The sequence below is a fragment of the Ciconia boyciana genome, chromosome 9 (genome assembly GCF_034638445.1).
Source record: "Ciconia boyciana chromosome 9, ASM3463844v1, whole genome shotgun sequence".
Lineage (NCBI taxonomy): Eukaryota > Metazoa > Chordata > Aves > Ciconiiformes > Ciconiidae > Ciconia > Ciconia boyciana.
Window position 1 is genome coordinate 2,241,519 of NC_132942.1, and position 24,487 is coordinate 2,266,005.

Consider the following 24,487-nt stretch of genomic DNA (forward strand, 5'->3'; position numbering starts at 1 on the left):
GCAGACCACCTGATCAGAAAGAAGTAAACGAGGCTTTCTTCAGACAACCGCAGGAGGCCTTGCGGTCAAAGGCACTGGCCATCACGGGGGACTTCAACCATTCCAATACCTGCTGGAGGGACAAGACCCAGGAGGTTTTTCGAGTGCATCGATGACAACTTCCTAGCACAGATGACAGAGGAGCTGACAAGGGGAGACGCTGCTGGACCTCATGCTTGCAAACAAGGGACAACTGTTTGGGGATGTAAAGGTCGGCAGCAGCCATGGCTGCTGGCTGTGTGACGGTGAAGGGCAGGATCGTGAGGGGAGGAACAAGGCAAAAGGCAGGATCACAAGGAGAGCAAACACCAGCCTGATCAGGGACAAATCCCATAGTATATGGCTCTGGAGAGAAGTCCAGGAGAGCTGGTTGATTTTCAAGGGTCACTGCCCCCAAGCTCAAGACTGATCGAACCTGATGAGCAGGAAACCACGCAAAGGCCCTGAATGGATGCTACGAGATTTGGGGCACAGGGATTATATTTCAAAGAAATAGAAACTCCAGAAGTAAATCAGTAGATTAGAGGACCACATACTGTTCTCTGGGAATCAGAAAGACAGCACACAACGCATTGCGCAGCAAATCCCAGGGAGCGAATCAGAAAAAACTGAGCTTAAAAAAAAAAACAAACCAAAAACCCAACAACTGTCAACATCACAAAAATTAATGGTGTCTTCCATTTTTTTTCACGTTTGTACTGATAAACAAGAAAGCCAGTGTACTCTAGGACTAGAAATATGGAGGGGGGGGGGGGGTGTAAAAAACCCCAAACAAGAAAGCCTTGCTTCTCTGGAGTACAGCTGAACAGCAATCATGCTTTGCAGCTTCCACAAACGCAGATCATCGGACTTAGATGCTGCATTTGATGATGAGGAAGAGAAGCTATGGGTGTTTATAAAAAGAGAATTTTAAATTTGACCTCAAAAAAAAAAAAAAAAAAGGAAAACAAGCCTCAGGGAACTCTCTGAGCATAGTCCAAAGTAATTAGAAGAGAATGTCATCGATCTGATTTTTCCAGATGAAACTTATCTCCTACACCTGTTTTCTGGCATAAAACCAGTTTGCTCCAGAAGTTATTTTGCTGAAAAAATGAACAGATAAAGATAACACCCACTAACAATCTTTGCAACATTCTGTTCTAGTTCAGGACCTTTACTCTATACACTCTGTGTACATTCAGATTAGACGGTCACAGAACGATGATATGTTAGTAGTTGCAGAAAGACACTTATAGCAAACTTCACATACAAGAATTGCTTACAAAACAGCACCAAACAAAGAGCCAGCAGCTCTGGTGTATATACTTTACTTGTCTGAGAGCTGTCCTGATACGAAAGATCCGAGCAGGACGCCCACAAAGAACAGGGAGGTGCTCAGGGGTCCCTTCCAGTCGTTGTCACATACGAGATTCCACTGCAGGGAGAGAGAACAAGAAAGTCTTCTAATAAACAGGATTTCCTCTCCCTCCTAAACATCTCGGCTGAGCCCGGATGAAAATGTACCCTTTGGACAGAAAACCTCCACAGGAGAAATGAGTAACTAATCTACTGCAGAGATGCAGCTCCATGAAAATAACGGGAAGGGACGCTGGGCAGCAGGGAGCAAAGGCCACGTGCCCGGAGCCATGCCGGGAGCGATCCAGCTGAGGTCCCAACGCTACCTTCAGGTGTCACCCGTGTGGCTTTCTTCCCGCAGTCGATGGCTGTGGTATTTCCACTGCACGTATATGAGTGCCGGTAACTAATAATTTCATCATGTGCATGGTTCAGCTCCCTTTCAAAGGCTCTGCAGCCCCTTAAACTGCTGCAATTCTGCTGGTTTTTGAAGGAGTGAGAATAGACCCCAAACTTGATTTCCCTGCATATGGTAAAGTTTGCCCTTAAAAATTCACATTTCTAATTTAAGAGAAATTGAACTATACAAACAAGAAAACAGGAAAAAAAACCCCTCCTCCTTTATTACATTTTAATATGGTTTTGAGAGACTGGAGATTGTTCACTGCTCACTGGGAACCTAACAAACGTAAATTATAATCTTTGGAATACAAACTGAAACATCCACCAAACAAACCAAGATTTCCAAAACAAAAACAAAAAAGAGGAAGTAAACAAGCTATTTATTAAATGAAGACTGCAATAGTTTCCAATCTCCTACCCGTTTCAGTCTGATGCTTTTGAAATAACACTCGCGTTATTTTTGTGTCTATACCAACAGCTATTACTGAAAGAGTCTTAATTTTATTTTGGTTATCTGGGGGGGAAAAAAGCACGTAAATATTAGAAGAAAGGACAAAACCCACCCAGCAGGGATGGCTCATCCCCTACCTCACTGCTATGCTGCGACTGGAGGAGGTCCCAGAGGTCTCCCCATCCTGCTGCGCTCCCCAGCACCCTGCTGGCAGAGGGCAGGAGGTGCTGCAGCCCCACAGGAGAGGAATTTGGAGGCAACCAATGCTTCTGATGTGAGGCCAAACCCTCCTGATCTCAGTTATTCAAACAGCTCCCACAGGGCCCCTTCTGATGTTTTAGGGATGGAAACTTTCCATTTTTAATCTGTATTAAAAGGCTGAAATGAAAAGAAAATATTGACCCTGACCCCAATAATTAATCCCCCTTGCCCCCCAATTCCAAATAATTAAGTATAGTGTGTTTTCCTCTTAGTTTTTTTAAATTTGTACTGGAACACCCCCTAAGATCTGCCCCTGCAGCTGCCGCGTGTCCCAGCTCTGCCATCCACCTCGTCTGCGGTCCCACGCATGGGAACGCCAGCGTTTTGCTTTGTTCGCCAGCTCTGCCTCCTTAGCATTAAGCCTTTGACTCCAGGAATCTCACAGCCCTCAGTCTATTAACAGTTCGCGCTACAACTACACCCCAGTGTATGTTTTAAGGCTGGGGGATCGCTAAAACCCATGCACTGAATGAACAACACCCGCAATTGCCTTCCGCTCCCAGATCCCCGTGGCAAAACTCAGGGGAACTCACTTGTTTGATGGAAGAGCCTCCAGTTTTGAATTAGAACGGGAAGTTTTTCTAGTGATGAATGATGCTCATTCATACAGGCTGCACTCTCATCCGTGTTTGTCTAACTTTAGCTGACAACCCTTAGACTATCTTATGAATTCATCTCATCGCTATTATTTTTTTAAGGTCATGGGAGCAAACAAAATGCACCTTTTCCCAGTTTGTAACGGTATTCAAGTCATTTCTTAACCTCTCCTTTGATAAATCTCATTGTGGTTTTGTGTCTGAAGAACCTCTCCTTATAGCAGATTTCATAGTCCTCAACATTATTCTTGCACTTATTCCCCAAACCTTTCCGGCCTCACACCACGTGAAGCAGAGACACCAGCACTCAATGCAATGCTCCAACAAATCCCACCAACACCACCAATTATGCATCAGTACAGAAGGTCCTTTCAGAACCGTGGCTTTCTACTGTGCTAACAAATTTTTACCACTCATGTAAGGGATTTAACTTACTATAGTTATCAATATAGTTTGGATTAAAAACTGTAATTAACATTTATAATTAAATCTGTATTTATTCAAGAAAAGCTGTACTTCATTATAGATTAAAGAAAGTTTGAGCAATTCTGTGACAACCACAGAGGCTAATCCATCCAGGAAGCTTCAGCAAAATGTATCTGGCACCTTGGAAATACACAGCAAATGATTGTTATCAAACTTATAGAGGCCAAAGCTTTCAGGGGTTATCATACGCCTTCATATGATGACACTTAGCAGGGAAACAAATACCACTCCCAGTACAAATCCTGCATTAATAAAGTCTCGCCTACTCACAAAGAATCATCTTTGTATCAGCTACTGGAGCCAGACATCTCCAATAACAGAACTACAGTCTAACTAGCCAAACATCTAGCTCGGTGATTTATAGTCTATCATTACTAAATAAGTCATTATTTTCCAGCTGGTCACCCTGTGCTGCCAGTTAGCCATCTCCTTTCATCCATCTTACACTCTGTACTTTGGCACAAGGCTGCACAACACTTGGCTTTCCAGACACCGGCATGCCTGTGCCCAGTAACAAACATTTTCTTCAGACCACTGAGGTAGAGACATTGCTTGGAAAAGTTCACGGTATTAAAATGTTTTGCGCTGTTCTGCCAAAAGCTTCTTGTGTTGGCAGGTGGAAACATAACGGTCCTTAAAATGTGGCAATGATTACCAGCTTGTTTTTCTGTCGGGTCTATTAAAGCGATAGTAGGGGCTGTTACGCTGAAGATCACTTGAACCAGGCACCAAAGCGAACTTCAATATCAAATTTCCAAGGGAAAACTACCTGGTTGTGCAATACCAGTTATTTACAGACTCCACAGATACCCAACAATCAGAACAAAGGGATTTTAAGGTCTGTTACCCCTTGCCCCAGTAAACGAATGCTAAAGTCTTCAACTTTTTAATGACTCACCAACAAGGTCTACTATATTGCCTGTTAGTCATGACGGCATCAATCTTCCAGAACCATTCTGCAACCAGCCCCTTCCCTCAACTGAATGTTGCCCAAGAAGAAGTCACCGAAGCATCGCTGTTAGAAGACCAGCATCGCTGTTAGAAGACCAGCATCGCTGTTAGAAGACCAGCATCGCTGTTAGAAGACCAGCATCGCTGTTAGAAGACCAGCATCGCAAAGAGCGAGTGTCCCAGGAGTAGTTACTGATTGAATTCTGCTGCTGGCCATGCTGTTTGGACACAGTACACTGTGACCCAGTGCTCTAAAACCATGTGCTAGTTTCACTTCTTATTTTCCTTCGAGTTAGCCTGCTAGCTGTAACGGCCTTTGCCCCGGTGAATGAGATAAGGTTAACCTCAGCAAGATATCAGGGCTCCAAACAGAAGAAAAACATTTCAGCTTTGTTGCAAAGCATCGAGCTCCTAAACACTGGTACCCAACGCTCAAGGCATGGCACAGAGCATTCTCACTCAATTTTATTATAACTTTAGAAGAAGGCATCCTTCTGTTGGAGTTTAAACTTATCTTCTTACTCAGAGAGCTTGCAGATATTTTGGGCTGTAGCTACTTCCCAAACAATTCATCAGCTTAGGGTGATGTCTTCAGCAGCAGCCTCACGCTTAATAGCAATGATCATTTATGCATCAGAGGCAAGTTGCATGGTGAGATTATGCACCTCCATAACAGACTCCTGGCTGATACCAGCCGCTGGTGAGGACGGGTGGGAAGAGGGGACGGGGAAGAGGACAGGCTATGGAGATGGCCAGAAAATGTGGACAGGTTGGGGGAGAAGGCAGCGGGATGCCACAAGGGAGAGGGACTGAAGCAGTTGCTTCTCGAGCACAGGTTTGGGGCCAGAGTATGAAACAGTCCTAGGTATTTACAGTCATCACCGAAGCATCTCTTTAGGAGACCACTTTCCAAGTTCTGCTTCATCTCTTACATGGCAAGTCAGCTACCTGGAACCACATCCGAATCCCTTACTATAAGTCAAGCCCAGTTACAAAACTGAGAAGAATAAAAAAAACCTAACCTACTCCCTCAGATCTCCTCCCTCCCCAGCCACATTTTATTAGCTTCCAGCCTTTTATCACAATACAACCTGAACAAGTAGTATTATTGCGGGTTTAGCTAGAATTACACTAAGCAGCATACGTAGAAGTGCATCAGTCTTGCTAGACTGGCATTTCCTGTATTCTCTCTTACACCTTTCCAATATTAAACTGAACATTAATATAAAACCTCTATCCAAAAAGAAAGCTACCCTACAATTTTCACACAAACCGCAACCACAATGAAATTCAGACTCCAAGATGAAATATTTGAATTCTTTAAACTGCAAACTGTGGAACAACCTTCAAAGCATAAAACGACGGTGTCAAACTAAAATTGCAAGGCAAGTGTAGGCAGACAGGATGCCACAAGTCCAGTTGAAGATACTGCCATACCACAAGTAAAAAAATATTGTTCCTCTAAGTTCTCTAGGCACTTCAAAACCTTAAGGGCTAAAGACTGATTTCCTGCGTAGAGGCTCTGCATCCACTGCACTTGCAGAATACCACTCGCCTCGAAAGGAGAGCTGGCACTTCATGAATTACTACCAGTAAATCCTGCAATGGCTCTCGTCCAGACACTGATGCAGATCCCTTATCCTGCTTCACTTTCACTGCAATACATCATCTCATAAGAGATAACAGAACAGGAACCAACAGAATTCTAGCTGCTAACAACAAGATGCCGATCCTATTTAAGCATAAAATTTACCCAATATTTTTAATGCAACATGGAAACTGCAAGTCTAATCATAGGGGAACTCTTCAAAACATCAGAAGTTCTTGCAATACAGTGTCACGGCAAACAAATATATACCACCACCAAATCTACACCACTACTAAAGATGTTTGGAAAGTTACAGAAGCAGTTGCAAGGCCACCAACAATATAATTTAGGACCTCACTTGAAAAGAGCGTGTTTCTCAGATTATAGAGAACTGTTCCACCGCAGGACCACTCGCACTTCCCTAATACCATTACCAGAACCCTAAACGAAGATGAACTATGACAAATACAAAATCTTTAAGAGTCTTACTTGGTTACACCCCTGTTATGTAAGGAAAAGCCTTATAGGAAAAGGAATTTTTACAGCTACAATGTATCATGTCCTCCCACTAATTTTTTTTTTTTTAAACTGTTTTCCTCTCTTGCTGACAATAACACCCACGACTGAAAAATGAAGTGGGATAGTCCCATGTGCTAATATTTTCCTTTTAAAATCAACAAGTTAGCAAGAATTTTTGAAGCTAATCCAATATCCTGTACTCTCTCCTACCACTTGCTTCTCTCTGCAAGTAGAGGCAGTTTCTTCAAAAAAATCTCGCAGTCTCACAACCGAGTACTTATGACCGTTGACTCAGAATCTGGTTTTCTTTATACCCAGATAAATATTCTCTGCTTACTGGAGAGCTATTAGTGTTACAAAACACCCTTTCCTCTGAAAATACATTTGTATATCCTGAACACTTAGAAGTTCTCTACACATTACATTAAAGCTTATTATCTAAATGTAAACAGAAGTCTGTATCTACAAAATACACATTCTGTACAATTTCTCCCCTTGTAGCTGTTTTAAATTTTTACAGAGGTAAAACTGGCATAGAGCAGGAAGGAAAGTGCCAAATATTTTATAAGTCCAGTGCAGAAACTTAACTCTCCCCCACGCATCACATTTTTGAGATGGCTGGAAAAAAGGAAACAGGGCACTGACATCAGGAACTGAGAAACACGAGCTGAGTTTTCATCTAAAAGCAAAGACAGCACAACGGGAACATTACCCTCTCATTAATTGTCCATGGTACCTCTAAAACAGCATTGTTTCCATTTTAACAATATCAACTGCAGGCCTATCATTCTTTAATAATACTAACCCTATTTTACGTTGCAAGGTCAGAAACGTTTGTACTTTGTACAATTCTGAAGAGTCCTGCACTATGTTCTGCTTAAATCACACCTTGAAAACCTCAGCATTTTAGAAGCACTTTTGTACATCTGTCAGACACTCACATTTACTTATTAAGTGAAAACTAGACTTTTTTTTCCTTCTTCTGACAAGACTATTAATACTAAGATTTTGTACCTGCAAATCACCTAAAGGTCTTTCCATAGCTTTATCAGCTCCTGGGGCTGAGAGGCTGTGAATATGAACTTCAGCCAGAAAAATAAGCAGGTATTAACCTACAGCAAGAAAGCGGATGCACCTCTGTTAAAAGATGAGAAATAACGGAGGTGACTAACATTAACGAAGAGTTTGGTGAGAGCTGAACCGGGATGTCACGGGCTTGATTTACACTTCAGCTGCTGGCTCCACTCCTAGCAAAGCCTGTGGAAATTACAATGTCTAGCAGTGTGGTTTTAGTTTGGTAAAGCAAAACAATACGTCCCTCTGCCTTCCACCAGAGAGTGAACATCGAAACCTCTAGTTCGACAGCTGTACCACAGCACCCATTTGTGTCACTCCAGATGTCACCGCCGCAGTCTCCACTTGTTTCCCGAAGGTCTGGCATAACCCGCTGGTCTTCAGTGACAGGGGTCTGACGGCACAGCGGGGCACTTGAATCCCTGGTGTGCAGGGAACAGAAACCTCTGGACCCCCGTATCTGCCCAGAACTTTCTCTCCCTGCCCCGAGGCTCAGGACACTTGGCAATTCCCACCATGCGCATCCTTCCTCTGCAAACGCCCAACAGTCCCTGAAGCTTGTTAAGAGCACGACAGGCATAAAACACGCGGCTCTGGAGTACCCCACCTGCACTGAACTGATTTCACATTGGTGAACAACGCAATGCGATTTTAGAAGTTGAGGATGAATATGTGTATACAAAATTCGGTGTCTATTTATGTTTCAGTATGTGAGAATTACTCCTGTATGGACTAAAATGTTTTGACTGCTGTATCATCTAACATCTTCTCGTTACATCGTATTTCTAGTCTGCTCGTGCTCTTAATAACTCCACTGCTCAATTCTATTCCCAATTATTCAGTATAGCCCCATAACAGATATGACTGGCAGAAGAAGTTAGCCTTTTCCCTTAATTACCCCTGGTTTTATTCCTTTTACTACCACATACGAGCTTTTATTACTCCTACATTCTCTTTTTATGGGACTTATGGAGGAATAAGAATGACACAGATGGCTTCTTGAGCCAAAGTAAAGTTTTTCTTACCCCCCAAGCTACAGCATTTCAAAAAGTAAAAGATAGAAAGGCATTCTGTTACACGGGAGCTGGTTAAATACTGCTGACTGGCTAATAACAACCTTCTGTTGTTAGTCTGCGTGAGAAAAGGAAGTCTCTTTTCAAATGAGAGGGAACTGAATGTTTAAAGTCTCCCCTGAAAAGCAAAACCATAAACAAGGACTTTCTCTAGAGTCATGAGAGATTCAGCAAAAAGCTTTCTTAACAAAATTCCCCCTTCCCCCTCCCATGTCAGCTACGGAAATCTGGGACAAAGGTCCTCATGATTATTCAACAAGTTAGAGATATGCAACCAAACACAAGATTAGTGAATCATAAAAGCAGCAGCACCAGGCCAAGAAATTAAACAAGTTGAACACTGAAAACCTGCAAGTATGTGAAAGGCCACGGCTCTTGCAAAACTCCCCCAGAAGCATTAATATTAAAGGGAAAAAAATACTGCCTCAGTGCACGATGTCTGGGCAGACCAGCATTACCTCCCCTAGACACAGAACATCTGCCAAGCCATAGAGACAACGGGCCAGAGCCGCTGGGGAGTCTCAGCAAAACGTTAGCAGCTCCTGTTTCTCACAGATTATAAGACTTCTCGACGATACTCCGGCAGCTCAAGACGTTTTAATTTGCACCGAGACAAAGCTCAGTGAAGAAGCTCCAGAGACAAAAGTACTGGCTGAAATCATGTCTAAGCCAGGTCAACCATTGTAGTAAGGCACTCGGAACAAAACCCGTACGTTCACCCGTGAACAGGACTGCCCCGAGAAGATGCCAATTGCCTTACGCTGCCCTACGAGCGGCTCGGCCTTTCACAACAGTGCATTTCAGCAACGACCGGGGTCTAGAAATTCAGGGCAGCTTTCCTCTCCAGGAAGACAGCAGGTCTTTAGAAATAGGTGAGGCATTGCCTTGTGCCACTTGTCAGAATCACTCAAGCCCCTGCTGCTGTGCATGGTCAAGGGAAGTTTCCAACAGCTCCAGTGTCACCATTTCCATGCCCCCCCGCGCTGGCTCGGCTCCTCTCCCATGCTCCCTTCCTCACTCCAGTCCTCCCGAGGAAGATTTCTGTGCTCGGGTCAGCTTATGGTCATTATGTACTCGCACCCATCACTATCCAAACACCCACTACAAGTCATTTTGCAAAGAAAGAAATAAAGGCAAATACAGTTCCAGCTCTGTAAAACTTGTCCACAGGCACAAACAGGCAATGGGACTGTACAAATTGTTTGTAAGGCTTCTCAAAAAAACCTATACACGTTCTGAAATTCAAGTATACCTCAAAATCCATTTCCTTGTATCTTAAGTCAACCAGCGCCTGTGGGTACAGCTTCCACCTGAAACAAGAGGGACAAGCAGCACAGCTTCAACTTTGCTTGGTTGCCCTGATCACAGACTTGACCTGAGGGGGGTATTTGAGCAGAGGAGAACCTGACCTGTCCCGGCAGGTGAGCGGGGAGACCAAAGCAGCGGGCACGACCAAAGCAGCGGGCACGACCAAAGCAGCGGGCACCGTGGGCACACAGCAAAGTTCAGGGTCCCTGTGGTCACACCATCAAACCAGGGCTCCCCAACTGCTGTGTCTTGCACAACTCAGGGTGACTTCTACCGCCTTTTTTTTTTTTTTAAAGAAAGAAAACAAACCCTTTTGAGCTCCCAAGCTCAAAGAGACATCTCTGAACCACCGAGCGAGCTGAACCCCTCATCCCTGCGCGACCCTTGCTCCGAGCCACTTGCACAGATACCAGACGACACCCGTGAGGCAGGTACCCGACACATGCCGCGCTCGGTAAGGAAAGGCGCTGCGCCTGGAGACCGCTTCTGCAAGTGGAAGCGAACAGAAGACCTCAAAATAAATTCATGTGTGAATAAAATAACGTGCCCGATTTAACAGCAGGACGACGCCCGGGCAGGCACCCTCGGCCACGGGAAAGGTGCAGGAGAAAGCGGGGCTACGGTGACCACGAACCGCTCCTTGGCACGCCCGGTGCTGCCCGCCCGCGCCTCCCGCGGCCAGAGGGACCCGCTCCCGCCGCGCCCCCGCACCTCGGTGACGATGGTGGAGCGGTAGACGTCGCGGCTGTACTCCCAGCCGTCCAGGCACGGCTCCTGCTCCAGCGAGCCCAGCTCCACGTCGGAGCCGGGCCGCAGCCCCAGCGCCGAGAAGTTGGCGAGCGCGGCCAGGCGGTAGCGGCGGCAGCGGCTCGGGGCCGCCCGCCCGCCCCGCAGCTCCAGCGGGATGCTGGCGTTGCGCCACTCGCCGCTCAGGTTGGCCCCGCGGGGCACGGCGCACCGGTGCTCGGGGGTGCCGGCCAGGAAGACGATGGAGAGGCCGTTGAAGCCGTTGGGGACGATGCTGGCGCTGAGGAGGAAGAAGACGAGCCGCTGGAAGCGGCCCCACTCGCCCAGGAAGGCGGTCACCTCCTCGTAGTCGCGCATGGCGCGGCCGAGCTGCGGCCGCCGCTACCTGCGGGCCCGACTGGCGCGGGCAGGAAGCGGCCGCCCCGAGCCGCCGCGCAGCCCGCCGAGCGCCTCGCCATGGGCCGGGCCTCGCCGGCGGGGGAGCGGCCGGGGGTGGAGTTTGCAGGCGGAGGCCCTTCAGGTGGGGCCGGCCGCCGCCGGGGAGCCGCCGCCGCCGCCGCCTTCCTGCCCGGCCCGGCCTGGCCCGGCCCGGCCCGGCGCGGGCGGCTCCCGGCATGCCCTTCGCCCGCCCGCTCGGGAGGCGCGGCGGAGGCTCGGCCCGAGAGGAGGCCGGGCCTGGCGGCCGCGCTGAGCTCCACCGCCGCGGGGGGAGCTGCCTCGGCCGAGCCGAGCCGAGCCGGGGCGGCCTTGGGAGGCTGGAGGCAGGGCCCGGGCCCGGCTTCGGCCAGCGCCTCGGGCTGGGACGAAGCGCTGGAAGGGGCCGGCTCGCAGGGCCGGCTGGAAGGGGCGACCCCGGTGTGGCGGGAGATGCCGGGCAGCGCGCTGAGGCCTGCAGGCGGGAGCGCTGCCTGCTCCCACCGGTGCTCCCTGCCCGCCGAAGCGGGGCTGGGCTGTGGGCTCTGGGCAAGCATCGCCCTGGCCCAGGGCCGCCCTCCAGCTCCCCACGAGGCACCCAGCCCCGGCCCAGCCGGGTGGCATGTCCCCTGCCCTCTGGTGACTCCTTGTCAGAAGCTGCCCGTTAATACAGGCGTCAGATCTCTTATTTACTGCCCAAAGGGTTCAGAAACGGGGCTTGAGATGAATTGAATCATTCTTCAGCTGCCTGCAGCACCCAGGGCTTAGCTACACGTTCCAAGTGAACCAGCGCAGGGTTCTTCGGTAGGGCCTTGGTTTGGTCACCACGGATGAGGCAAGAGCTTTCACCGACTGTTTTGCTCTTCCCGCGATCAAAGGCAGGTGGCTTTCTGCAAGTTCAAGTGTTAAACGGTTCCTTGCCTTGTTTCTGTCTGCACCAGCACCTTCCCACAGCTTCCATCATCCCTTCGGCAGGACTGTGGCTGTAAAAAAGTTTTGCTGACAATGACACTATTTTCTGAGGGAACACGTACTATGCGTTCGACAATTAATACATGTAGTAAGTAATATTCTATTCTTAGGCCAAAAATCCCAGCTCATTACCTAGTGGCACTGTCACGAAGATTGTGTCTCCCGTAGAGCTCAGTTAAGAAGTTGCATGAGAGGAGATGGCCTCAAGTTGTGTCAGGAGAGGTTTAGATTGGATATTAGGAAAAATTTCTTTACCGAAAGGGTGGTCAAGCGTTGGAACAGGCTGCCCAGAGAGGTGGTGGAGTCACCATGCCTGGAAGAGTTCAAAAACCGTGTAGACGTGGCACTTCGGGACATGGTTTAGTAGGCACGGAGGTGTTGGGTGGACGGTTGGATGATCCTAGAGGTCTTTTCCAACCTTAATGGTTCTATTGTATGATTCTATGATTATCACTGCAGAAATTGGCCTTGCTCTCCATAAGGCTAATTCACATTTCCAACTGGCTTTTTGTGTCTTATATTTTCTCCACTTCTAATTGATAAAAGCCAAATGTATACCTTTTACAGCATTTTTGAATGCTTATATTTAAAAAGAGCTTTCATTCCATGTTGGTATCGCACAGCTGGAATCCCACAAGGTGGGAAATGAAATGGACAAAATAGAAGTTAAACCTCAAAATCATCCTTGAGCCTGGCTGGGGTTTGTGTCCGGGACTTTGTAGGATCGCAGAGTCAGGACTGAACCACCTGAAAGCCAGAAAAACTGTACTGTCGTAAGTCTTCCTGTGTGGAAGAGCTTATTTGTGGAAGAGCTTATTTTGGGGTTTTATTTTCATGCTTTATCCATGCTAAACACATTTTAAATTACTTCTTTAAACTTCTTGGCACAAAGCGTTAAAGTTAGGAGACTTTATTCTTCAATTACAATCCACAGGGAAAGCAGGTTATACAATGCCAGTGCACATTTTTATTACAATGAAGACAGAAGGTAACGACTGACCATTACTACAGTTTCACATACGCTTTAGCAGATCCAATAAGCCAGCTGAGGCTCAAAGGTTGCACAGAGAGACCCGAGTAAACGTGACAGAGGTGACAGATGAGGCACAGTGCATCGGCCCCTGCGGTCAGCGGGAGCGATCCAGCCGGTGCTTCCCTCCCATCCCCAGGTCAGAGCCTCACAGGCATCGCCCAGCTGCGCGGGAGCACACCGGTACCGCACTGAGCCCCGCCGAGGGTCTGACACACACGGAGAACTCACTGAAGAGTGCAGCGAGAGGCTTAGATAGCTCACTAGCAACTGATTTGGTCTCCGCCAATAGCTACTAAACCAGTGCTGTCTTCTTCAGCTTTACAATTAAAAAGATAGTAACTCGCCAGAAATTGGCACTCCAGATTCATCCCCGTTTGATTCTTCCGCAGACTATTGCTCTTTGGGTTTCTTCAGAAATCCCCATGCGAGCCTGGGAAAGATACTGGCAGAGGACAGAAATTCTCCTTGCAAGTGGTTCATCAGCTGAAGCAATCTCCTTTTCTCATTTTTACTCTGCTCAGACACCGTAAGGCCTTACAACAACATCACATACTTTTCAGAAAGGCATTCCACTCTTGTGAAAGGTTTTTTCAAAAATCTGCCATTAAAAATACTAAAATGTGACACTAGCTTGAGATCAATGGTATAAGCAAGAAAAACGGGAATGATTAAAACAAGGTAATTAAAAATAAAACAGAACCCTTTTTCTTATTTAAAAAAGGAAAACTAAGTTTTAAGATACTAAAAAGTTCAAGACTACAAAAATATGTACCTCTTAGAAATACCCAAGCCTACGATCATATAAAATATCAACTTAATATAAAAATCATCATAAAAATATGGCCACCTATATTTAACCAAGTCCTCAAACCTGTCCTACACTGATATAAAGGCTTTGTTGAGAAATTTAGTTATGTCTAAACAGCTGTTCTATAGATTAACTTTGTAATAAGTAAAACCAAGATTAAATACTGTTGTTATTAGAGAAATTCCAGCTTGAGAGAGGATGAGAACATCAGGGGTCACGGGATAATGGTTGCCTCACGCCACATTACATTTATGGCAAAAGCATGACTGCAGAAAATTAATAGGGAAGTAAATAGTATTTCTGCATCCCAAAGAGCGGCTTGAAATAATTGCACAAGTTCCTCGCATTTAAATGTTATAAAGCTTTATATTTGTGCTTGAACTTACAGGGAGAGCCTCATTCCTGTGCCAAGTGCCAGCACAAGACACCTTGCCGTGAACGTCACATAAGAGAGGAGACAGTGTGCTTTTGTTGGCCCTTACAGAAGGTGAATCATGGCTAACTGTTATTTATAGAGGATAAAAACCAGTCTACCAGGTCTGATAGACTCTATGTGGCCAAGAAGTGCATGCACAGCCAATAAATAGAAAAATAAAAGGTATTATACTTTTTTCAAACTATGTAGTGTTCATAAAACAGTAGTAGCACAACTTTAAGCTCTACGTTTGAGTTTTCATCCAATCTAGCTTTGCTGAACTTTTAAAAAATGCATACATAACCTGCAGGATTTGAAAAACAAAACACAGCACTGGCTTTGTTGGCTTTTTTTTGTTTGTTTTGAAAAAACTGTGGTCCCAAATTAGCCCTTTTGCATTTTTAAGAGCTGCAGGTGAACATCTCCAGTACAGAACATCACCTTTTTGCGAGCATCAAATCCCCTTTAAATTTGTAAATGGTACAAAGGTTTTGCAGAGGCTTTTGAAACTGCAAGGAGCTTTCTGTGAAGGTACAGAACAATGTGGTATATATTCAAAGGAGAAATTAAATGCTTTGGAAACAAACCCGAAAGATCTAAAAAACTGCTTATGGCACTATACCATGAAAAACCTGAAAGCTAAGACCGCATGGCATGTTTGGATGGGGGCATTGACTTGCTAAAGCCCGTGTTTCTTTTGAAAGCGAGCATGGCCCATCAGAAGGTCAGCAAGCTATAGTCCGTACTCTGTGCTAAAGGCTTCCCCCCATCCCCAAAGACACTGAACATTCATGAAGCCCAAGGATTTCAACGGGCTCAGGCTTTATGCAAAAGCATCAGCTTTTACAGGGACAAGTGGATCAGAAGTGGATCCCAGGTCCCGGGAAAAGCAAGCGACATCAAAAGATACTCCAATGTCTTGTTTAAAAACCATGTCCTTAACAGTGAAGTCTGTCGGCCTTGCTACAACTAAATTCTGATCCCACTTAGTCTATCAGGCTTTGGTCACAGATTTCAAAGGAGGCTGGGATCTTTCCTTTAGAGGCACGTGCTGAGATTTTCAAAGACAGACACCCAGCCAGCTCTCCTTCATCCAGCCAACACGCACAGAGAAAAACCACCAGCATTACGTTTGCTGTCTTTTTTTCCTTTAAGCAGCTTTCATTGAGTACCTGACTGACTGGAGTCATTGCTGTATTATTCCTAAGGCTCATTTCTAGCTTACTCCTCAAATCGTGTTTAGCACGGGCAGGCCCCCATTTCTCAACAGGGACTGTATCTGCTGACAAACCCCAGGTATCAGGACACTGAATTACAGACTAAAAGTCCTATGGGAGTAGACAGCATCTGTTCAGTACACTGTGTATTTGGGTACAGTAGCACAGGGGATAATAACTATGGTGCAGTAGCATTGACTGTTGGGTTTTGTTTGTTTTCCTCTGGCAGAAAATGCATTTTGAGAAGATCTTGTTCTTCTTTCAGCCCCTCTGAGAGTGTGCGTCCTTCTTCACAAGGGTGTTACCAGCATTTTAGGACTCTCCTTTGAATTCCTAATGCCAGTGATTTGTTGCCCATTTCTGAAACTGAAAGCAAGTAAAAGACTGAGAAGCTAGGGAACATTTTACAGGGTGTCATCAGACACTCCTCCCTCCTAATTAGCACCGCTAAAATAACCATGTTACACTACTAATATAAACATTAGGGAAAAAAACAAGTGCTCTGTAAAATACGCCTTTCCAGATGGCAGAAGCAGTGCAGCAAACAACACTTGGAACTTGAACGTAATTCAGTGACTATAATTCAGTTATTTCAGTCTGTTTATGCAAGAAGCCTGCAAAGGGAATCTGGTTTGACTAGGATTTCTAGCTACAGTTCGTCAACTGCAAAGCCAAAAAGCCATAGGTCAGACATATGAGAAATCCATATGATTTGAGCAGTATGCCCTTCTCAAGGAACCTGGCCCAAGAATTCTTCTTATTCTGGAAGCATAATGACAGCTCCTTATACCGACCAGGAATTAGATACAGGCAATTCCAGCTTTTTCAAGCTATTATTGCTTATAAGGGCAAATTCTGTTCCAGTCCAAATTCTCACTAAGCTGGCTGGTAGCTATGCAGCTGCGCTTTGGCTAATTCAGTTTCCCTCTGCTGGTCCCAAGAGTTTTCCTCCCACGACAGTAACTCACAAACGCTGGCCATCTCCACTGCACCAGCACTATAACGTACGCGCACCGATTTCAGGGGAGGTGTTTGCACGGGTTCGTACGCGCACCGATTGCAGGGGTGCTATTTCCACGAAATAGCAATGGTGGTGGGGCAAGAGAACTGTCACTGCTGATAGCTAAACGAAGTAAACCAGGAGAAAAGCTGTCCTGGCGTGTCTCTAGCCTCCCAAGTTTAAGAAGCTAGAATATTGAAATCCTGTGTTTAATTTGGAGTAGTACCTAATGAACTTACAAGGAAAGAGTAAAGTGTTTTGTAATGTAAATGATCCTACTAAATGAGTAGTTTAAATGAAGGGTTAAGGAGAGCGAATCATGTGAAAGGATGGAAAGTGTTGCGAGATAGGAAGCAACAGTCTCAAGGTGATGTGAAGGTCAGCCTTGATTTGCAAGTGCCTGCTTTCAAGCACATCAGCTCTCAGGTTCTGGAGAAACTGCATAATGTCAATGTCTGTCAAATTAACAACCAAACCAAATCTAAAGGGCCCTTTGAAAGCTTTGCTGTTTTGCAGTGGATCTGATGAAACATGTTTACTGATTGTGAAAAGGGACTATGCAGAAAGAGGTCCTGAATTCTTGTGAAGCACGGGATGAATGACAGCCGCCTTACCATTTCACCTTCAGCATTTGCTCGAAGCTCTCAGGCAGGGGATTGCCGTAGCTCTCCGGGAGAAACAGGGTAAGGATCCCGATCAGCACAGTCAGGCTGCCCATCAGGATATACGGTAGGAATCTGTCGTAGGCACCTGGCAGAACACAGAGGATGACAACAGTACAATCAACAAACCCCTGCGTAAAATTTATGTTCCAGACATTGCTGTAATGCAGAATTAATTTGGAATAATTGCCTGAAATCTTCATAAATATCAAAGATGAATCCAAAACTGAGTTACGCCTGTTATCTGCCAGCAAGCAAAGGGATTTTTCAGTTTTAAAACTACAACATATGCTCTAGGATGGTCAACACCTACCATCAGTTTCCTGCCATTCCGCACGTTTCTGTAGCAGCTAATAGGTTTTTTTGTACATTTTCAACTGGGATAGCCAACATCTTTGCAAGGTAACAGCTCTGCTGGGGTCACTGCTGGAGTCTTCAGTACTACAGTGTCATTAGGAACCAAATCCTCTGTTAAATAATTCAATGTGAGGGAATAAAAGTGCTCATAAGCCACCAAGCTCTCATCAGCTGCCTGGGATTGTGCATCCTGCTGGGCTTGTGCAAAAGAAGGGAAGAGACTGATGGCAGCCGAACAGGCCAATTTCAGCCTAATGGGCCATTAAGGGAGGAATCCTTAAATACTTTCCTTATTGCAAGAGGAGAAAGCATCAGGCCCCCCGTGGCAGACAAGAGGCTCTGACCTTGGTCTACTCAGAATATTATTTTGGATGAGAAGGCAGCGGCCTCTGCCAGCAGCCTGAAGCTAGTGCACGTGTTTGGGCAGGATGCAAGACCTTCAATTCACAACAGCACAGCAATGAAAAGGTCTTTCAGTAAAGGGATTAGCTAGAAATTAAAGTATTTCATAGAATCACAGAAGCGTGTAGGCTGGAAAAGACCTTTAAGACCATCGAGTCCAACTGTTAACCTAGCACTGCCAAGTCCACCACTACACCATGTCCCTAAGCACCACGTCTACACGGCTTTTAAATACCTCCAGGGATGGCGACTCCACCACTGCCCTGGGCAGCCTGTTCCAGTGCTTGGTGACCCTTTCCATGAAGAAATTTTTCCTAATATCCAGTCTAAACCTCTCCTGGTGCAACTTGAGGCCATTGCCTCTCGTCCCATCACCTGTTACCTGGGAGAAGAGACCGACCCCACCTCTCTACACCCTCCTGTCAGGTAGCTGTAGGGAGCGATGAGGTCTCCCCTCAGCCTCCTTTTCTCCAGGCTGAACAACCCCAGGTCCCTCAGCCGCTCCCCATCAGCCTTGTGCTCCAGACCCTTCCCCAGCTCCGTTGCCCTTCTCTGGACACGCTCCAGCCCCTCAATGTCTCTCTTGGAGTGAGGGGCCCAACACTGAACACAGCATTCGAGGTAGAGAAAGTACTAAACTGGACTTGACAGCTTTATTTTTTAGTTGGGATGGAGCAGTATGCTTTATAATGTATGGAATAAACTAGGATTAAAGTGAAGACCCCTGGGTATTTCACATAGAGCCAAAGTTTGTGATTTGATCTCTTCTGTGTTCATGAGCTGGATGAACTGCAAGGTCCTAATTTAGCTGTAGCAAATAGCAGCAGCTGACGAGTTTCTCCTAAAACCTCCTAAAATTTAGGAAACTATTCTGATGACTGGAACATGATTTTTTAAAGGCTGAGCCTATGGATACCTGGGAGAAAAAAAAAACAACAGTAAAAACTTTATCCTGTCTGCATCTCTCTATTGCTGTTACCTGTGCTGCAACGGAGACTGAAGACCCTAAGGAGCATCACAGTCATGCTGTCCCTTTCACTTTACACTTGCACTGTACAAGTATGAAATAAAGACAATGTATTTTCATCATTTTTGGTACAGTGGGTTACAGTCACACTGGAATGGAGAGGTGAGACCACACAGGTGAGCTACAGCTCGTAGTCTCCTCTCCCCTCTCCTGGCATGGTGAACCAGCAGTAACCCCTTAGCAGTACACCAGCAACGCTCCGCCAGAGCCAGCAGCCACGCTCGTTTTGTATCAAAGGTCTCAGCAGAAAACAAAACTTGTTAGGTGCAGGGGAGAGCTGCATCGGGTCCAGCAACGGCAGAAGGAAATAAATCATGTGCAAGTGAAAGAAACAGGAGACTGAGCACTGGACTGAGCAGCCGATATTCACAGATACTTCCACCCTTAGTGCCCTAATCTCTGTCACCCTTTCCTGTCTGCAACATGAGGATCATTTCGGTGTACTTTAAAAAAAAAAGTAATTAAAAAAAGAGATTTTTTTATTGCACAAATTAATATTTGTGCAGCACTCAGAATGTGATGCTAATGAGTGTCAAAAAAAAAGCCTGTGAGGAAATCAGTAATTCTGCTTACAAAGCAAGGCATGAACAATAAGAAAAAGCAAAATAAGTGCTGAGGTGCCTGGCTTAGTAACTAAAAAAAAAAATCACTTCACGAAGGTCACAATTAAACACACTCTTGTGCTGCTTAATCTGCATGTTTTCCACGTATTTCTTGAGAGAGCACAGATGCAGGGGATGTTTGGATTTCTGCCTGGTTCATCCGCTCCTGCCATACCCATCTCGGGATGCACATGAAGAGTACAACGCAGTGCGCTTCCTACTGGCGCTTGCTTGCTGGATTGCTCCTCGTCACACTCTCCTGGGAAACCAACTGGCATCCCAGGGGCAATGCCCATTGCCAAGTGTCCTGGTTTCGGCTGGGATGGAGTTAATTGTCTTCCTAGTAGCTGGTACTGTGCTGTGCTTTGGATTTTAGGATGAGAATAATATCGATAACTCGCTGATGTTTTGGCTGTCGCTAAGCGGTGTTTACATTGGTCAAGGACTTTTTTTTTCTTCAGCTCCCCATCCTCTGCCAGGTGCCCAAGAAATGGGAGGGGGCACAGCCAGGAGAGTTGATCCAAACTGGCCAAAGGGCTATTCCATACCATATGATGTCGTGCCCAGTATATAAACTGGGGGAGTTGGCCGGGGGGTAGCGATCGCTGCTCGGGGACTGGCTGGGCATCAGTCGGCGGGTGGTGAGCGGTTGTATAATTTTTTTTTTTAATTATTATTATCATTTTTTCCCCCCCTTTTTTCCCTCCCTTGGGTTTTGTTTCTCTCTCTCTCTCTCGTTGTTTTCCTTCTCATTATAATTAATTATTATTATTACTATTATTTTGTTCCAATTATTAAACTGTTCTTATCTCAATCCACGAGTTTTCTTACTTTTGCTCTTCCGATTCTCTCCCCCATCCCACCGGGGGGGAGTGAGTGAGTGGCTGCGTGGTGCTTAGGCTGGGGCTAAACCACGACACCAAGATGTGACCACTTATCATCCCAACCACTCCGCTTGCACAGTTTATCAACACCACCTTTGTCTTGGATCAGCTCAGACCCACTCCGGTGCTGGACGAACGGTCCCTAGCCTCAATAAAGGACAGAAGTGCCTTATTCTTCTGTGAAACCCAAAGAGCTCCGCTTCATTTCTGCAGTGTTTGACAGTGAACTCAGACCCAAGGTGAGAGAAAGGACTTCAAAGACAACAAATGAAGGGACTTAAAGCTGAGCCTGCACCGCAGAAGCTCAGATAACTTCTCTGGGCAGTTGTGTAGCGCAAGGCAAGAAACGCAGGATGTCTCACCCAGGTAAACAAAGTAAGGAGCAATGATGCTGCCCAGCCTGGAAGCCGTGGAAGTAGCTCCGACCGCCATGTTTCGCACTAGCGTTGGGTATAGCTCTGCATTGTAGACATAAAGCATTGAAAACGCAGCCGTGATGCCAAATTTTCCAAGCATCACCAGGCCAACAGACAGGACGTTAAAATCTGGAGGAGAAAAAATAAAATCAAGGTGAATAAACAACACCCTGTGCTTATTACTTGTATTTCTTCTACATCCCAAAGATCATATCACTGTTTTTTTCCCAGTGGTTGTGATTTTTTTTTTTTTTTAAATTATACAGTGTATTAGCCCCATCCCTAGATGACTTGGCTCCAAACTTCCCATTGAGCATAATGTAGATGCTCAGGTTATTTTGTACTTCTCAGATTTTGGTCCTCTCCCAGTAAAACAGCATTCTTGAAATGGAACAAAATTCTGGATTATACAACAAAGCAGCACAAGCTTAAATCCACCCCTTTTTCGCAAAAACCTGCAGAGATTTACACACAGTGAAATCTGGAAGACTTGCAGGTTTTTTTAGCCTCTAAGCACAACCAGATAAATCACAGTACGCTTTTGGCTCTCATTTTGCAAGCTGGTTCCCCTGGACTATAAAAAGCTCAGCAACTTGACACAATAAATGAGAGCCATGCATGACTCAGCGTATATACATTTACATATAAAAAAAACAAACCACGGCTGCAGGTGATCAGCATAAACTTGACCTCAAATTCTAAATCTGATTGTGGTTTGCAGTAATTTTACAGAACGATCAGATAGTACCTTAAAATATTTCTAACATTTTATATACTTAAGTCATGTATTGAATCTTGTACCTGCAGGAACCAGCTGAATGAAGAGGACAACACTTCCCCCTAAAAATAAGGTGCCAGACAAAGAGTAGCGCCGAGGGAGGGAGCGGAGGAGAAGCCAGGCAATCACGTAAGCTGGAACTTCAATGACAGCCGAGAGGAAACAGTTGACGTAGGCATTCCCATGCCAGTTTGGAGTGCTGAGGGACAGGCCAAAGTAACCAACTGACGTGAAAAACCTGAGAAAAGCAATAAAACCAAAGGATTCAGGGCAGTCTCTGAACGCCTCCAGGGTTGCCTCAGATGTTGTTACAAAAATAGGATGTCGCAACGCATCGCCACAGGCATCGTGGCTTAAAAAAAATCTCAGTGGCAACCCCATCTTTCTAATTCTGTCATCCCTTCCAGTGATCATATCCACAGCGGCTTGAAGAGACCTCTGATTTCTCTGTCCTTCCTGCATACGCTATACCAAGTAAAAGGCTTTGTGGAAGTCGTTCACAAAGGCTTTTCACTGCAATGGACTCACTAACGGCACACGAAAGCTTCCCATGCCAACTACGTTCCTACTTGTAGCCAACTCCAGTGACAGGATCTCCCACCCTCAGCAGTTCCGTTACATCTTATTTAATCTTCACGAGACAGCTGGATGCTCAGGTTTCAAATCTCGAGAGTGCCTTACTATGGCATGCCAAGTGTGCTAGCCAGTTCCTTTCTGCTGGGGGAAAAAAGTACAGAAAAGGGTCCCGGTTTTTCTATATGGTATTATTGGGTCCTCATTCCTCGTAGCTGCCCAGGCAGGGACCAGGATCTCACTGAGATGGGCACTGCACAGAAACAGAACAAAAACGCTGGCCATGGGTCTGGTTCTTGTTATGTTACTGAGTTGCTGCCTCTGCTCCAAGAAGGACATTTCTCTTCAAATAGAGATTATAGAGGTGGGAGCTTCTTAAAAAAACAAAACCAAAAAGCAACAGAATTTTAAATACACAAGTTGTTACATATAGTTTCCTAACTATTTTACATCTGAGTCGAGGCTACTGTCTCCATACTCTTGTGTGTTAATGCAGTGCGGGTGCAAGGACACTGAGGCAGTGTGTAGATGGGCTCCGAGGCTGAGACTTATTATCTAAACGTGTGGCATGTGCCCTCAAATCAGAAATCGTTCTATTGCCTGGGTACTTTAGGAATACACATTTCCTTACCACAAAAGTAATGACATAATAGTAATAGTTGCAATGTTTCGGGTTCGAAATAGGTCCAGAAGGATAGCCTTCTGCTGCTGCTGAGGCTTCGAATCCTGCATCTGAAGGAAAAAGGAAAACAAAACCAAAAAAATTCCCACACACCTAAGAGCAAAACAACCTCTGCACACCCACAAGTTTGGGCAGTTATGAAGTTACGACTCTATCAGGGGACAACTAGCCAGCCCAAGGGCCACTTCTGCACCAGGGCGGGCGGTCCTTAGGTAGAGCTTGTCTCTGCACCCAGCTGTACTCCGCGGTAGTTTCCATTTTTTTGTTAAAAAGAAGAAGGTGGCCCTGAGACACTGCACCATGCTGGCTAATTAAAAAGGAGTATCAGCTGACAAGAAAGACGCATTAACACCTCCTTAAGGATCTAACACAGTACTTCCAGGAGTAACCTCTTTACCAAAGGCATTTTTCCGTGCACTGTCCACTCAACTCTCTTCTGTTCAACCTTCACAAATGGCGTGAAATAAATGCAGAAGATCGCCCAGTTTTGCTGCCTGCCTGCCGGCGCCCTGCCGGGGAGGGGGACGGATGCCAGAGCTCGCCGTGGTGGCCAGGGCACGTCATGGGAACATCCACCACCCCAGATTGGAGACGGAGGGTTCAGTTTGAGGCTTGAAGCAGGAATCTTCTGGATGGCGTGAGGGTGCCCTTCTGCCTGCGTGGAGAATCCTCGCCCGCTGAAGCCAGTACTCGTGGCCGGGCTTCCCCCCAAGCCCAGAGAGTGACCTGCCCTGGCCCGCCCTATGGGGCTGCCCAGGAGATTTCCCTTCCTAGGAAGAGAAGATGGTTTCCGAGGAATGTCTTTCTAGCATTCCAAAGAATGTCTTCCTACTTCAATCAAGGACTTAATGTGCAAACATCATCCTCAGGCTTTTGTGGACGGACGCTTTGCCACGCGAGATTCCCTTGAAGTAAAGGACAGCTGAGCTGCTGCTTGGTCTCAAAAATACGCAGGAGTGATGAAAACGCATGTGCTGGAGCCTGAAAAAGTCATGTCCGGTATGAAAGACATCTGAACTCTGGCTGTGAAGTAAGGAAAGTGCTTTTCCATGGTTTCTGTAGGATGAGCTTCCCATAGCTGCAACATGCGCTTGAATTTACACTAGAACATACACTTGGGAAAGAGATCTTCAGCAGCCCAAGCAAAATTTAAGCATGACATTCAAGAGATGGATCCTGCCCACAGGAGGTGTAGCACGCAGCATCTCTCTCCTGCAGATGCTGCGAAGGAGCACATGGTGCTTTGCTTTCTGCTCCATCAGGAGACATAAAACGCAGGTGCTAGTATAACGCAGTAAAATAAGATCTGGCGTACAGACACGCAGTTATTGCTGATGCAAGGCTGGAAACATTGCTGGTTTCTTTGCACAAGAAAAACGTCTGTGCTTCTTCAGCAGGAGCTCCGGAGAGGGCAG

The 24,487-nt window shown here is 46.0% G+C and overlaps 2 protein-coding genes across 3 annotated transcripts in view; both read right to left on the reverse strand.

Annotated features, from left to right (window-relative positions):
• LOC140657151 (organic cation/carnitine transporter 2-like) overlaps positions 1–11,411 on the reverse strand; it is a 28,088-nt gene extending 16,677 nt beyond the window's left edge. For both annotated transcript variants that reach the window (XM_072873775.1, XM_072873774.1), the window contains exons 1-2: positions 10,795–11,411; positions 1,350–1,453 (exon numbers count right to left, since the gene is read on the reverse strand). In XM_072873775.1, the coding sequence (XP_072729876.1) occupies positions 1,350–1,453; positions 10,795–11,187 (497 nt within the window). In that variant the 5' untranslated portion in view covers positions 11,188–11,411. The remainder of the gene's footprint in view (positions 1–1,349; positions 1,454–10,794) is intronic.
• A 1,695-nt stretch (positions 11,412–13,106) lies between these two features.
• SLC22A4 (solute carrier family 22 member 4) overlaps positions 13,107–24,487 on the reverse strand; it is a 29,324-nt gene continuing 17,943 nt past the window's right edge. The window contains exons 6-10 of the mRNA XM_072872290.1: positions 23,022–23,122; positions 21,841–22,055; positions 20,986–21,168; positions 17,304–17,439; positions 13,107–16,055 (exon numbers count right to left, since the gene is read on the reverse strand). Coding sequence (XP_072728391.1) covers positions 15,980–16,055; positions 17,304–17,439; positions 20,986–21,168; positions 21,841–22,055; positions 23,022–23,122 — 711 coding nt within the window. The 3' untranslated portion in view covers positions 13,107–15,979. The remainder of the gene's footprint in view (positions 16,056–17,303; positions 17,440–20,985; positions 21,169–21,840; positions 22,056–23,021; positions 23,123–24,487) is intronic.